Raw genomic sequence first — 16,879 nt, 5'->3', positions numbered from 1 at the left:
TATCATCATCATAGGCAGTCCCTCGGGATCGAGGAAGACTTGCTTTCATTCTTGAAGTGAGTTCTTTGGTGGCTGAACACTCCAATACGAGAGCCACAGACTCTGTCACAGGTGGGACAAAGTCTGTGGCTCTCACATTGGAGTGTTCAGGTGGGACAGGTTTGCCGCATGCTCTTTCCGCTGTCTGCGCTTGATTTCTGCACGCTCTCGGCGTTGAGACTCGAGGTGCTCAGTGCCCTCTCAGATGTGCTTCCTCCACTTAGGGCGATCTTGGGCCAGGGACTCCCAGGTGTCAGTGGGGAGGCCGCACTTTATAAGGGAGGCTTTGAGGGTGTCCTTGTAGCGTTTCCGCTGCCCACCTTTGACTCGTTTGCCGTGAAGGAGCTCCAAGTAGAGCACTTGCTTTGGGAGTTTCATGTCTGGCATGTGGACTATGTGGCATGCCCAGTGGAGCTGATCGAGTGTGGTCAGTGCTTCAATGCTGGAGATGTTAGCCTGAATGAGGACGCTGATGTTGGTGCACCAGTCCTCCCAGGGGATTTATAGGATCTTGCGAAGACCTACCTACCTACCTGCTGTATCACTCTATCCCACAATCCTATTTCTCCCCTGAAATGCATCGAATTATCCCTTGATTTTCCAACTTTGTTGCCTGCTTCAATAATCTTCTCTGCTAACTTCTTTGACACTTATCCTATAGATAGAAAAAATTCTGCCCGCCTTCGTTTCTCTCTCTTTCTCTCTCTCTCGCTCTCTCAGTAATATGCTGTCTGTGGCAGTGGCTGGAACTGCTCATATGTTCTGCAGTCGGAGCCTGGTCAGTACTTTATACAGCAACAATACAACCTCATTTCAGCCAGTCCCCAATGTTGAAGTCCCCCTTACAGGCCCAACGCATATAAGAGCTAAACATTAGCCAGTGTTCACGGATGCCAATCCTAACTCCCAAACTTCTTCCCCTTCCAAAAGGAAAACTCGTGAGAAGAATTTAGCCTCAAGACTGAAACTAGAGAAATGTGAAGGTTGGATCAAAGGGTCACGGGTTTCTGATGTGTGCGCAGATTTGAAGAATCAATCAGTCCGACTGTGTAACTGCAGTGAGGTGCAGTTTCTCCGACCTCCTGATGGTGACCTCATGTTCACTGAATTACATTGTATTTTTACACTTTAAAAAAAAATTGACATTAATATTTACATTTTAAATTGGGTCATGAATACAACTTCATCATTTTAACTTTTAATCTGTTTACAATGTGATTATTTTCCTTAACATGAACATTTTCTGTGCTCTTTAGAATAAAATATATCAACTAGTTCTTTGTTGTGAGTTTTTTTTGGTGGTCTTTCTCTCAATTCATACAGATGTTATCACTCTCAGCACAGCAGTGCCAATTGGTTTTCAGTTTTTGATAGCTTCTGGATCTCATGTTTTATACCTTCATTGACAGTTTAATGTATTAAGTGGCTTGGATTGTACTATTTCACAAGTACGTTAGAATCTTTCTCCCCACGTTTGCAATTAGCCACAAACTGGACTGGCAGGGGTCAAGGCATCAAGGAGAATGGGGAGAAAGCGGGAATATGGTGAGATAGAGGATCAGCCATGATCATATTGAATGGCGATGCAGGCTCAAAGGGCCGAATGGCCTACTACTGCTTCTATGTTTCTATGAACTACAGGTTGGGTCATATATTATGCTCTGCAGCTTGGGGTTAGGTCTTGCAAGGCACTTCAGTGAAAGATCCCCACGAGCTTCGGGTTTCACCTGTTTATGGGTCTTGTTGCCCTTGGGTCACATTATCGCAGGCACTGAGTTACCTTTCACTGATGATGATATGCTGATGGTAACCAGTTCTACTTCACCACCTCGCTTGACCTCCCTCCACTTACCCCCTCACTCAACTGCCTCCATGATGTCGGACTACTTGACATTAATTCTTGGATGAGTTGTAATATCCTTCAGTTTAACATTGGGAAGACCAAAGCCATTGTATTTGGCCTCTGCCAAAAGCCTGCTCTTTTCACTGACGTATTCCCTCTTCCCCCAGCCACAGACTTGGGCCAAATCAGAATGTCTGTAATCTCAAAAGTTTCTAATTCAGTCCTACTAGCTGAGCCACAACCCTATCCTAAGGAGGTGGGGTAGCGTTGCTGGTTAAAGAGGAAATTAACGCAATAGTAATTAGCTTGGATGATGTGGAATCTGTATGGGTGGAGCTGCCAAAGGGCAGAAAACGCAAGTGGGAGTTGTGTACAGACCACCAAACAGTAGTAGTGAGGTTGGGGACAGCATCAAACAAGAAATTAGGGATGTGTGCAATAAAGGTACAGCAGTAATCATGGATGACTTTAATCTACATAGAATTCTTTATTAAGATGGAGAGTGACACAGTTAATTCAGAGACTAGGGTCCTGAACTTAAGGAAAGGTAACTTCGATGGTATGAGACGTGAATTGGCTAGAATAGACCGGCAAATGATACTTAAAGGGTTGACGGTAGATAGGCAATGGCAAACATTTGAAGATCACATAGATGAACTTCAACAATTGTACATCCCTGTCTGGAGCAAAATAAAGCGGTGGCTCAACCGTGGCTAACAAGGGAAATTAAGGATAGTGTTAAATCCAAGGAAGAGGCATATAAATTGGCAAAAAAAAAAGCAGCAAACCTGAGGACTGGGAGAAATTTAGAATTCAACAGAGGAGGACAAAGGGTTTAATTAAGAGGGGGAAAATAGAGTATGAGAGGAAGCTTGCCGGGAACATACAAACTGATTGCAAAAGCTTCTATAGATATGTGAAGAGAAAAAGATTAGTGAAGACAAACGTAGGTCCCTTGCAGTCTGATTCAGGTGAATTTATAATGGGAAACAAAGAAGTGGCAGATCAATTGAACAAATACTTTGGTTCTGTCTTCACGACGAAAGACACAAATAACCTTCCAGAAATACTAGGGGACCGATAGTCTAGTAAGATGGAGGAACTGAAGGATATCCTTATTAGGCAGGAAATTGTGTTAGGGAAATTGATGGGATTGAAGACCGATAAATCCCCGGGGCCTGATAGTCTGCATCCCAGAGTGCTTAGGGAAGGGCTCTAGAAATAATGGATGCATTGGTGATCATTTTCCAACAGTCTATCGACTCTGGATCAGTTCCTATGGACTGGAGGGTAGCTAATGTAACACCACTTTTTAAAAAAGGAGGGAGAGAGAAAACGGGTAATTATAGACAGGTTAGCCTGACATCAGTAGTGGAGAAAATGTTGGAATCAATTATTAAAGATGAAATAACAGTGCATTTAGAAAGCAGTGACAGGATCGGTCCAAGTCAGCATGGATTTATGAAAAGGAAATCATGTTTGACAAGTCTTCTGAATGTTTTGAGGATGTAACTAGTAGAGTGGACAAAGGAGAACCAATGGATGTGGTGTATTTGGACTTTCAAAAGGCTTTTGACAAGGTCCCACACAAGAGATTGGTGTGCAAAATTAAAGCACATGGTATTGGGGGTAATGTACTGACATGGATAGAGAACTGATTGGCAGACAGGAAGCAGAGAGTCGGGACAAATGGGTCCATTTCAGAATGGCAGGCAGTGACTAGTGGGGTGCCGCTGGGACCGCAGCTATTTACAATATACCTTAATGATTTGGATGAAGGAATTGAGTAATATCTCCAAGTTTGCAGATGTCACTAAACTGGGTGGTGGTGTGAGCTGTGAGGAGGACACTAAGAGGCTGCAGAGTGACTTGGACAGGTTAGATGAATGGGCAAATGCATGGCAGATGCAGTATAATGTGGATAAATGTGAGGTTATCCACTTTGGGGGCAAAAACACGAAGGCAGAATATCTGAATGGCGGCAGATTAGGAAAAGGGGAGGTGCAACAAGACCTGGGTGTCATGGTACATCAGTCATTGAAAGTTGGCATGCAGGTACAGCAGGCGGTGAAGAAGGCAAATGGTATGTTCACTTTCATAGCTAGGGAATTTGAGTGTAGGAGCAGGGAGGTCTTACTGCAGTTGTACAGGGCCTTGGTAAGGCCTCACCTGGAATATTGTGTTCAGTTTTGGTCTCCTAATCTGATGAAGGACGTTCTTGCTATTGAGGGATGCAACAAAGGTTCACCAGACTGATTCCCGGGATGGCTGTACTGACACATGAAGAGAGACTGGACCGACTGGGCCTTTATTCATTGGAGTTTAGAAGGATGAGAGGGGATCTCATAGAAACATATAAAATTCTGACGGGACTGGACAGATTAGATGCGGAAAGAATGTTCCCGATGTTGGGGAAGTCCAGAACCAGGGGACATAGTCTAAGGATAAGGGGTAAGCCATTTAGGACTGAGTTGAGGAGAAACTTCTTCACTCAGAGAGTTGTTAACCTGTGGAATTCCCTATCGCAGAGAGTTGTTGATGCCAGTTCATTGGATATACTCAAGAGGGAGTTAGTTATGGCCCTTACGGCTAAAGGGATCAAGGGTTATGGCGGGAAAGCAGGAAAGGGGTACTGAGGTGAATGATGAGCCATGATCTTATTGAATGGTGGTGTAGACTCGAAGGGCCGAATGACCTACTCCTGCACCTATTTTCTATGTTTTCTGTTTCCATATCACCAAGGCTGCTTACTTCCGTCTCTACCCCCTGCCACCAAGACCTTTATCCATGCCTTCATCACTTACGCCAGGCTGATCAACTATGCCATTGCTTTCTTTGCTAGCCTCCCATTCTCCACCCTCCAACTTCAACTTATTCAAACACTGCTGCACATGCCCTGGTCTGCACTTACTTTCCTATCGCCTCTCTCCTTGCTGATCAACACTGACTTTATGGCACCCCCAACATATCGCATTTAAAATTCATACCGTCTTCTGCAAATCCCGCCATTGTCTTGCCGCATAATATATCTGCAATATTCTATCCCCTCCCGAGTGGTCTGTTCTCCTGTGCATCCCCTCTCCCTTCGCCCCATCGTTGGTGGCAGCATGCAGCCGCTTCAGTCCTACTGATGGAACCTGTCTGCCTCTTCATCTTTACAAACCTCCTCAAAACCCATCCGTTTGACAAAGCTTTCGGTCACCTCTCCTAGTTTTCCCCCTTCTGGCTTGGTATCCTTTTGCGAAGGGAGCTTATGCTAAATATGCTACGTAAAGGCAAGTACTGTTTGGGTTGCACGAAATTCACTCAGTAACCGTTGTGGTACCTTGCTGTTTTGGTGAATTGAATTGTTCAACCCTGATAGCATTGTGCAGTTCCTCTGTTTTCTTACACACGTGTGCTTGTACTCATTAGCTGCCGACTAAAAATGCTTAATTTGTGTTTTAAATTGCTGTTAAATTTTGATTTATGAGCCAATATTGTGAAGTCGTCTGTTTGATGGTTTCACAAAAGGAACTGCACAGTAGAAAATTGTGCTGTGTTAAGTTCCATCCCATGAAGGCACTAATTCCTTGCTGGCTGTGAATTGATATTGAAGCTAAGACAGGTAGCTCAGTATAACTGCAGTCTTAGTCTCGCAGTTTGATGTTCAAATCCAATTTTGAGTAAAATAAATGTATCCAGCTCTTGGGTAAAGAAATGCGAATCAGTCATGGTATGTGGGCGGTCGGGATCTGAACAATTTGGATTTAATGTAATGGAGATTGGCAGGCTGGAAAGGACAGTGCTGGAGGAATGAGACTGGAGGTGACCCCAGGTGTAGATGATCGGGAGCAGCAGCGTATGTGAGGTAGGACTGTAAATATGTAATATTTTAGAGGTATGTTAAATACTGGAACTTCAATAATTAGTCATTGAAAGACAGTCATGTAATGATCAGCTTGCTACCTCCGTGATCTCCTCTAGCCCTCTGTCCCTCAGATCCTCGAACATTGGCCTGTACATTGTCAGTGGCCACTCTTAAAACCACCTCATCCATGTCTCTGGAACACTCTTCCTCAGCATTCCTGCCTTGCCACCTCACTCCCTGATTCAAAAATCTTCTCGAGCCACTGCTCTTCAACTGTGCTTTTGCTCCCCACCCTCTTGACCCTCTTTCTTCCTTAACTCTTCCTTTCCCTGCTTAGTGTCCACTTGCTATGCAGTGCCCTGGAAATCCTCTTTTTGTACCTATTCAGTGCCAAGGAGACATTTGTTGTTGCAATGTCACATTTACACTGTGCACCATGATATCTTGTGCACAATAATTCTGAGCAATAATCTTGCTTTTGATTCATCCTTTGATAATTATTGTCCTTTAAACTTTAGGCATTTTTATTGCTGGTTCCTACATATAGCTATATTTTAAGATCAACTGCACTAATGCCAATCATGTCAATTTTCCAATTTTTAAATTTTTTTTATCCTCATTCACATGATCTCTCCACAAGGTAGTCTAACGGGGGTAACATCTTTCCAGGGGTATTCTATACACTGAAGGCTTGAGAGTAATATGATCTTTCCTCTCCCAACTCCCCTACTACATGGGAGCGCTGCTCACAGACTCTGTTATTTTTCTCCTATTGACAGCAGCGTTTTGCTGCTTTTCTCAGCTTGGCCGTAGGCTAATGCGAAACTTTGGTTTCATGCCTGTTTGGAATCGACGTTTTGTCAAAAGCTCCTATATATCATTACTGGGTGCTTTTGCTCAAAGTAAAACATGCTTTGCTGCTTGCTTCAAAATACTAAATACAAAGCACCAGAAATCAACAGGGTGACTTCACATGATGCACTGTCTCTTGCCAGGAATCGTTCTTTAAAAGTAGACCGAGTGTAAACATGAGAGCAAATAAGTAGAAATGCTTCAGGTCAGTGATACATTTTTTTCTGTACAACAGCATGTTCCAGTTGGCCACAGGACTGGTCATGATACGGTCTAGATTGCCATCACTGTACATTTCAGTATGCTGGCATTTTCACCTTTCTGAAGTGATACCAAAGGTAGACACCAACGAGACTCTCCCTCTCGTACCATAGCGATGGACTCTTGTAGGCAAAGTTAAACCTGTCTCAGCACTCTTGTAGACAAAGTTAAGCTTCTAAGCCCCTTTGACTGTACAAACGTGTGGCTAGTGACACGGGAACCTTTCAGCCTGGGACTGTGGTGGTGGTTTCAACTGATACTCCTAATTCCCCATTGGTACTTGGTTGTGGTTGCATGGCTGGAAATACGATTAGAGAAAAACTTTTTTAAATTGGCAGTGAACTTCAATGCCCTGTGAGGGTGGGTGGACGGACCCCTTGGCTGAAGCTAAAGTTGTTTCTTGGAAGAAAAAGGCAGGTAGACTGCAGAGGTGCAGACTATACTATTGTCCGTGAGGTAACCCCCATGCAAAGCACCAAGCCCACAAGCTCTCCCATTCCCAGAATAGACTACTTTTATAGATTTTTGATTAAATGTTAGGCTGCCTGTACATTGCATACTTTTAAAGCTTGTCTTTGGTCAGATCATGTTTGCCTTAACAAACGTTTTTTCAGAGCTTAGTTGATTAGTGTGCCATCTGGGGGTATAAATTTAGGATGTCTTGCGGACTCTCAAAGTCTACAGCGATGCATCTCATGAAGTGGAGTGATGGGGACAATGTAGTATAACTTAGGTTAACTATGAATATAATTGCTAATTAGCATGATCTCAGTTCCATGTTTCTTTCTTCCTCGTTCTAAGGTGCTGACTGATTTGGATCGGAATTCGACACAAGTGCTACTGAAAAACTGACTAACACTATCACTCTTTAGACCAAGCTGCAGTGGCTGTGTGAAGAAGTGAAAGAGCGAGATGGACGAGAGCTCAAACTGCGATGCCATCTCCGGCAGTGTCGAGGGCAGCTGAAGGAGATCGCGCAGAACAAGGAATCGGAGAGCCAGCTTTTCATAGAGCAAATCACGAAACAAGAACATCTCCTTGAGGAAATTCACAGGGAAAAAAGAGGTTAGTCCTGTAACTCTTTCACTGCTGAGATGAGATGTAGGCCAGAATACAGCTAAGAGAAAGCTCAAGACATTTCTGACCAGCACCGATGCACTTTGTTGATGGAGCATTTAATGTTTGTGATTAATATCAATGATGTTCTCCCACAACGATTGAATTGTGGAGTGACGAGTTATCGTTGAACACAATAGTTGAGGTTTTTATACAAAACGAGTAGAAAAAAAAGAAATGGTATGGTACAGTGTGGAATTCCAGCTGTGAGGTTAAAATGATTGTAATGGCTATGACCTCCCTCTGCTGCCTGTGCTGAGCGGGGTGTACCACACAATAAGACTGTTTGTCGAGTATACCTGCTGGTTAGAAGAAAGCAAGTCTATTGAATTGCGGTGAAAGTATCTAAAAGAGCGGGATTTGTTTGCAAAGTTTCTGTCAGCGCTGTCCAAAAACAAAGCAGTTTTAATAGGTTAAGACATGTATTCAATAGGGAGTACTAGGTGTACACAAGCAAAAGGGGAGAGGGAGTTAGGAGGAGGGAAGAGGCCTAATTTGTGCGGGATCATTGATGCATATTGATGCTCATTGATTCATATCAGGCTTGTTCTGTTGTGAAACATTTGTAGTTTTTAACAGGTCCTTTTAATGAATTGTGCTTAGACTTATATGGTGTCGGACAAAAGTTCCATAAAGAAAAAAAGACTTGCATTTATATAATGTCTTTTACGACTTTAAGACGTCACAAAGCGTTTACAGCCAATGATGTACTTCTGAAGGGTAGTCACTGTTGTAATGTAGGAAACGCGCGGCCAAACAGCTCCCACAAACAGAGATAATGACCAGATAATCTATTTTAGTGATCTTGGTTGAGGGATAAATATCAGCCAGGACACTGGAGAGAACTCCCCAGCTCTTCTTCAGAAAGTGCCATGGGATCTCTTGCGTCCACCCGAGAGGGCAGATGTAATGGTTTAATGTCTCATCCGAAAGATACCATTTCCGGCAGTGCAGCACTCCCTTAGTGAGCGCAGACTGAGCCTGGATTATGAGCTCAGTCTCGCGAGTGGGACTCGAAGCTACGGCCTTCTGACTCACAGGCCAGGCTCACAGGCCAGGGTGCTACCCACTGAGCCACTTCTGACACTGTGGACACAGAAATTGAACACATTTAATACCTTACTACAAAAGCAAAATACTGCGGATGCTGCCTGACCACCTGAGATTTCCAGCATTATCTGTTTTTATATTACATTTAATACTGTAGTCACTGTACCTCCCAGGCTTTTATTATTTTACTGTAGTTTTATTATTTGTAATTTTAGCACTTTATAGCCTGAGGGAGAGTCCAATAATTTTTTGTTCACTGATGATGTCTGCAATAGCAGTTAAATAATCCCTGTTTCAGCAGCATGTAGTTAGTGTCATTGGTACAGAAAGGTGAGATTTACGAGTCACATTGGGGACATGGGTGAAAAAGCCTTTTGAAACAGATCATCTTGTAACAGGTTTTTTTCCCCCTTAAACATCCAAGAGCAACACACTCTTTTCTTGAGTCTTCTACAGATTGAATTTTCAACTTGAAGTTTATCCAATTCTTGGGAATTCCGCACCCCTGCAGAATTTGGTCCCACTGTTACAGACCCCTGCTGTACTGCACTACTTGGGAGCTGGGGCCATTGCTCGTTGTAGCAAAGTAAATATGACAAGAATGATGGAGCACTGACGACTTTTGATTGAAAGGTGCACTTTTGGCTGCAAGCTTGGAGGAGCCACTGGTTGGGGAATTGCTGGTTACATTATATATCCATGCTAAAGTGTAGTATTAAGCAAAGGTTGATAAACTACTTGTCAGGTCTATAGCTGATTGTTTCCATTTCCTGTGTGCTTATCTAGGACTGAGGTTCTCAAACTTATTGCATACCCTCTTCCAGATCTACCAGCTGCCCTACCAGCAAACAAGTTTAATATTTTTACCCCTTTTAATGCACAAGCACTGCACATTGGTACATCTTGAAGTCAATTACCTATTTGACATAAACAATTTCCACAGAGTTCACCTGAGTAGCCCATTATAAAAATGAAATAAATAAATAAAATCCACCGTGAGACAACTTCTCCCGCGTTCCCCGCAGAGGTGTCTCGCGCGCCCCATAGTTTGGGAACCCCTGATCTAGGGTATACTTGATAAGACCATTTAGAGCTCAGAAGTAGAAGTGCAGTGACTGGGCCATGAACGAGTGAGTGCAACATACGGTATGTATTAAGATGCACAACTCAAATGTATACACGTAATCAGCAGATATGTTAATCAGATTCACATCACTCGCCACTGTTATCAGTATAGTTAACGCCATTTCAAATGGAGATTATGGGTTATTAGAATTCTGGAGGGCTTTTGAATTGCACTACACCAATTAGTTTGGAATAGTGCAGATTTAGAAAGCTTGTTGTGTAATCAGTGAATTGGGTAATTGTGAATCTCAAATGAACTGCAGTCTGGTTGCAACCCAAATGGTGTTTTAATACTGTATCTTATGCACATATGCTACAGCATTTTGTTCCTTTCTGTGCTGTGCTGCGTTGGGTAACAATTCTGAGGGACTGGGCTATGGGAAGTGAAGCTGTGGAAGAGGAGGGGACAGTCAGGTATATACGTTTAAAATTCTGACGGGGTTAGACAGGTTAGATGCAGGAAGAATGTTCCCAATGTTGGGGAAGTCCAGAACCAGGGGACACAGTCTAAGGATAAGGGGGAAGCCATTTAGGACTGAGATGAGGAGGAATTTCTTCACCCAGAGAGTGGTGAACCTGTGGAATTCTCTACCACAGAAAGTTGTTGAGGCCAATTCACTAAATATATTCAAAAAGGAGTCAGATGAAGTCCTTAATACTAGAGGAATCAAGGGGTATGGTGAGAAAGCAGGAATGGGGTACTGAAGTTGCATGTTCAGTCATGAACTCATTGAATGGCGGTGCAGGCTAGAAGGGCCGAATGGCCTACTCCTGCACCTATTTTCTATGTTTCTATACGGTTTTGTAGAAGGAGACACAGGCAAAGTACTGTTGCAGTTGCTGACTAGTATCATTTTTACTGGTGGTTATTAACGACACCATTTCCTGTAAAACTGTGCCATGTCAACAGTGGCTCAGTGGGTAGCACTCTTGCCTCTGAGTCAGAAGGTTCTGGGTTCAAGTCCCACTCCAGAGAGTTGAGCACAAAAATCTAGGCTGACGCTCCCAGTGCAGCGCTGAGGGAGTGCTGCACTGTCAGAGGTGCCGTCTTTCGGAAGAGACGTTAAACCAAGGCCCCGTCTGCTCTCTCAGGTGAACATAAAAGATCCCATGGCACTACTTTTAAGAAGAACATGGGAGTTATCCCCGGTGTCCTGGCCAATATTTATCCCTCAATCAGCACCACTAAAAGAAATGGTCTGGTCATTATCACATTGCTGTTTGTGGGAGCTTGCTGTGCACAATTAGCTGCCACGTTTCCTACATTACAACAGTGACTACACTTCAAACAAAGAAGTACTTCATTGTCTGTAAAGCGCGATGGGACATCCGGTGGTCGTGAAAGGCGCTGCAGAAATGGAAGCCTTCTTTCTTTAGAGCGTTGTCTGCAAGACTTGAGATCCATTTATCCAAGGCTAATGTTGGTCTTTGCTGCTTGTAATAGTGTCTATTGTAGACTTTTGATCTCTCATAGCTACTGAAACTTGCACGATCGATTTATTTAAAATACAGGATACCTATAATTTAATCAATGCCCCACAAAAATGCATTTAGAACTCTCATTTAATCTCGAGTATATTTTGTTTTAGCTAATGTATGTTTTTATTTTGCATTTAACTTTTTTCATAGGCTCATTATAAAGAGCAGCTCCCTGATTTTTGCTACCCACGGCACACAGACTAAATTGTCCCTTGTTTAGGGAGGATGCATTTGCAAGGGCTATCAATGATTATTTGCAGCTAAAGGAGTGAGATGCGCTATCAGAACACCTTTTTAAGATCTGTTACAAAGAATTCTGTAGTTATCCTTTTGGTTAATTTATCACTAAGAGCTTCACTTGGTAGTTTACCTACGTACTAGAAACATAGAAACATAGAAAATAGGTGCAGGAGCAGGCCATTCAGCCCTTCTAGCCTGCACCGCCATTCAATGAGTTCATGGCTGAACATGAAACTTCAGTACCCCATTCCTGCTTTCTCGCCATACCCCTTGATCCCCCGAGTAGTAAGGACTTCATCTAACTCCCTTTTGAATATATTTAGTGAATTGGCACCAACCACTTTCTGTGGCAGAGAATTCCACAGGTTCACCACTCTCTGGGTGAAGAAGTCTCTCCTCATCTCGGTCCTAAATGGCTTACCCCTTATCCTTAGACTGTGACCCCTGGTTCTGGACTTCCCCAACATTGGGAACATTCTTCCTGCATCTAACCTGTCTAAACCCGTCAGGATTTTAAACATTTCTATGAGGTCCCCTCTCATTCTTCTGAACTCCAGTGAATACAAGCCCAGTTGATCCAGTCTTTCTTGATAGGTCAGTCCCACCATCCCGGGTCTGGTGAATCAGTCTGGTGAATCTTCGCTGCACTCCCTCAATAGCAAGAATGTCCTTCCTTAAGTTAGGAGACCAAAATTGTACACAATACTCCAGGTGTGGCCTCACCAAGGCCCTGTACAACTGTAGCAACACCTCCCTGCCCCTGTACTCATCCCCTCGCTATGAAGGCCAACATGCCATTTGCTTTCTTAACCGCTTGCTGTACCTGCATGCCAACCTTCAATGACTGATGTACCATGACACCCAGGTCTCGTTGCACCTTCCCTTTTCCTAATCTGTCACCATTCAGATAATAGTCTGTCTCTCTGTTTTTGCCACCAAAGTGGATAACCTCACATTTATCCACATTATACTTCATCTGCCATGCATTTGCCCACTCACCTAACCTATCCAAGTCACTCTGCAGCCTCATAGCATCCTCCTCGCAGCTCACACTGCCACCCAACTTAGTGTCATCCGCAAATTTGGAGATACTACATTTAATCCCCTCGTCTAAATCATTAATGTACAATGTAAACAGCTGGGGCCCCAGCACAGAACCTTGCGGTACCCCACTAGTCACTGCCTGCCATTCTGAAAAGTACCCATTTACTCCTACTCTTTGCTTCCTGTCTGACAACCAGTTCTCAATCCACGTCAGCACACTACCCCCAATCCCATGTGCTTTAACTCTGCACATTAATCTCTTGTGTGGGACCTTGTCGAAAGCCTTCTGAAAGTCCAAATATACCACATCAACTGGTTCTCCTTTGTCTACTTTACTGGAAACATCCTCAAAAAATTCCAGAAGATTTGTCAAGCATGATTTCTCCTTCACAAATGCATGCTGACTTGGACCTATCATGTCACCATTTTCCAAATGCGCTGCTATGACATCCTTAATAATTGATTCCATCATTTTACCCACTACTGAGGTCAGGCTGACCGGTCTATAATTCCCTGTTTTCTCTCTCCCTCCTTTTTTAAAAAGTGGGGTTACATTGGCTACCCTCCACTCGATAGGAACTGATCCAGAGTCAATGGAATGTTGGAAAATGACTGTCAATGCATCCGCTATTTCCAAGGCCACCTCCTTAAGTACTCTGGGATGCAGTCCATCAGGTCCTGGGGATTTATCGGCCTTCAATCCCATCAATTTCCCCAAAACAATTTCCCGACCCATAAAGATTTCCCTCAGTTCCTCCTCCCTACTAGACCCTCTGACCCCTTTTATATCCGGAAGGTTGTTTGTGCCCTCCTTAGTGAATACTGAACCAAAGTACTTGTTCAATTGGTCTGCCATTTCTTTGTTCCCCGTTATGACTTCTCCTGATTCTGACTGCAGGGGACCTACGTTTGTCTTTACTAACCTTTTCCTCTTTACATACCTATAGAAACTTTTGCAATCCGCCTTAATGTTCCCTGCAAGCTTCTTCTCGTACTCCATTTTCCCTGCCCTAATCAAACCCTTTGTCCTCCTCTGCTGAGTTCTAAATTTCTCCCAGTCCCCAGGTTCGCTGCTATTTCTGGCCAATTTGTATGCCACTTCCTTGGCTTTAATACTATCCCTGATTTCCCTAGATAGCCACGGTTGAGCCACCTTCCCTTTTTTATTTTTACACCAGACAGGAATGTACAATTGTTGTAATTCATCCATGCGGTCTCTAAATGTCTGCCATTGCCCAACCACAGTCAACCCCTTAAGTATCATTCGCCAATCTATCCTAGTCAATTCACGCCTCATACCTTCAAAGTTACCCTTCTTTAAGTTCTGGACCATGGTCTCTGAATTAACTGTATCATTCTCCATCCTAATGCAGAATTCCACCATATTATGGTCACTCTTCCCCAAGGTGCCTCGCACAATGAGATTGCTAATTAGTCCTCTCTCATTACACAACACCCAGTCTAAGATGGCCTCCCCCCTAGTTGGTTCCTAGAAAACCATCCCTTATGCACTCCAGGAAATCCTCCTCCACCGTATTGCTTCCAGTTTGGCTAGCCCAATCTATGTGCATATTAAAGTCACACATGATAACTGCTGCACCTTTATTGCATGCACCCCTAATTTCCTGTTTGATGCCCTCCCCAACATCACTACTACTGTTTGGAGGTCTGTACACAACTCCCACTAACGTTTTTTGCCTTTTGGTGTTCTGCAGCTCTACCCATATAGATTCCACATCATCCAAGCTAATGTCTTTCCTAACTATTGCATTAATCTCCTCTTTAACCAGCAATGCTACCCCACCTCCTTTTCCTTTTATTCTATCCTTCCTGAATGTTGAATACCCCTGGATGTTGAGTTCCCAGCCCTGATCATCCTGGAGCCACGTCTCCGTAATCCCAATCACATCATATTTGTTAACATCTATTTGCACAGTTAATTCATCCACCTTATTGCAGATACTCCTTGCATTAAGACACAAAGCCTTCAGGCTTGTTTTTTTAACACCCTTTGTCCTTTTAGAATTCTGCCGCACAGTGGCCCTTCCTGTTCTCCGCCCCCCACCCACCCCCCCCCCCCATCTCCCCTCCGTCTCCTGCCTCTGCCTCCCTTTTGTCTCCCTCTGTCTCCCTGCATTGGTTCCCATCCCCCTGCCATATTAGTTTAACTCCTCCCCAACAGCACTAGCAAAAACTCCCCCTAGGACATTGGTTCCGGTCCTGCCCAGGTGCAGACCGTCCGGTTTGTACTGGTCCCACCTCCCCCAGAACCGGTTCCAATGCCCCAGGAATTTGAATCCCTCCCTGCTGCACCACTGCTTAAGCCACGTATTCATCTGCGCTATCCTGCGATTCCTACTCTGACTAGCACGTGGCACTGGTAGCAATCCCGAGATTACTACTTTTGAGGTCCTACTTTTTAATTTAGCTCCTAGCTCCTTAAATTCGTTTCGTAGGACCTCATCCCTTTTTTTACCTATGTTGTTGGTACCAATGTGCACCACGACAACTGGCTGTTCTCCCTCCCATTTCAGAATGTCCTGCACCCGCTCCGAGACATCCTTGACCCTTGCACCAGGGAGGCAACATACCATCCTGGAGTCTCGGTTGCGGCCGCAGAAACACCTATCTATTCCCATCACAATTGAATCCCCTATCACTATCGCGTTCCCACTCTTTTTCTTGCCCTCCTGTGCAGCAGCGCCAGCCACGGTGCCATGAACTTGTCTGCTGCTGCCCTCCCCTGATGAGTCATCCCCCTCAACAGTACTCAAAACGGTGTATCTGTTTTGCAGGGGGATGACCACAGGGGACCCCTGCACTACCTTCCTTGCACTGCTCTTCCTGCTGGTCTTCCATTCCCTATCTGGCTGTGGACCCTTCTCCTGCGGTAAGACCAACTCACTATACGTGATACTCACGTCATTCTCAGCATCGTGGATGCTCCAGAGTGAATCCACCCTCAGCTCCAATTCCGTAACGCGGACCGTCAGGAGCTCGAGGCGGACACACTTCTCACACACGTAGTCGTCAGGGACACCGGAAGTGTCCCTGAGTTCCCACATGGCACAGGAGGAGCATATCATGCGACCGATCTCTCCTGCCATGCCTTAACCCTTAGATGTCCTTTTCCCTTTCCATTTTTGTATAGGCAGAATTGTAGCCGCCTTTTTTTCTGTTCTACTCAAACCAGCTTGAAATCTGCATAGAAACCCAGTTTCCAATGTTTCCATTCTCAACACTGATCTCCCGTAAACAGTGGGGAAATGTTAAGCCTGTCGCATTCTGCAAAATGAGAATCACTCTCAGGATGTGTTGATAAATGTAATAGCTATTTGCATCTAGGCTGTTCTAGTTTCCATATTACGCAAGTTGAATACAATTTTCAGTTGTTGGTGGCTACCCAGACACAGCAGGAGCGGCGAGGTTGGGCGCAAGAGAGGCATGAGTTCGGAGCCCAGAAGAGCCCACACTGCGATATGTGTGCGTGCTAGGTCCGTGCAGCAAAGCAGGTCTACAGTCTTCTTGGTTAACCCTTGCCACTGGACCAAGACCTAGCTCTGTCAAACCCGTGGCTGGTGTGCAACGGCCACCACATGTTTAAAAAATCCACGCACAGGCAGCTTCCACCTTTCAGGATATAGTTCAGGATCTGGAATATTAGGTCCTTCATTGAAACATCTGTGAACACATCCCTTTTTGGCGTGAAAGCAAGTCATCCTCAATACGAGGGACTGCCTAAGAAGAAAGATGATGATGATTACCCAATGTCGTGGCAATTCTAATTTCAGTAAGACAGTTAGCTCATGGCCAACTGTGGAGAAAATGCTCCTCCATAGGTGTGCGAAGTACACTTGAAGCATTTTCTATTTTTGTTTTAAAAGAATGGAAGAGGGAAAACAAAGCAGAATCTCCTTCAATGTGTCTGTTCCACAGAGCGGGGACCTTGTAAAGACTAAAGGCTGAGTTTTCTACTCCTG

General features: G+C 44.3%; 1 protein-coding gene across 10 annotated transcripts in view; it reads left to right on the top strand.

The window, feature by feature from the left end:
• Window positions 1–16,879, top strand: part of LOC139263485 (centrosomal protein of 128 kDa-like) — a 519,582-nt gene that overhangs the window by 300,346 nt on the left and 202,357 nt on the right. For all 10 annotated transcript variants that reach the window (XM_070879630.1, XM_070879635.1, XM_070879632.1 and 7 more), the window contains one exon: window positions 7,718–7,910. In XM_070879630.1, coding sequence (XP_070735731.1) covers window positions 7,718–7,910 — 193 coding nt within the window. The remainder of the gene's footprint in view (window positions 1–7,717; window positions 7,911–16,879) is intronic.

The sequence above is a fragment of the Pristiophorus japonicus genome, chromosome 4 (assembly GCF_044704955.1).
Source record: "Pristiophorus japonicus isolate sPriJap1 chromosome 4, sPriJap1.hap1, whole genome shotgun sequence".
In the NCBI taxonomy this organism is placed as follows: Eukaryota; Metazoa; Chordata; class Chondrichthyes; family Pristiophoridae; genus Pristiophorus; species Pristiophorus japonicus.
Note: the sequence above shows the minus strand (reverse complement) of the source record. Positions and strands in the feature narration are given on the sequence as shown.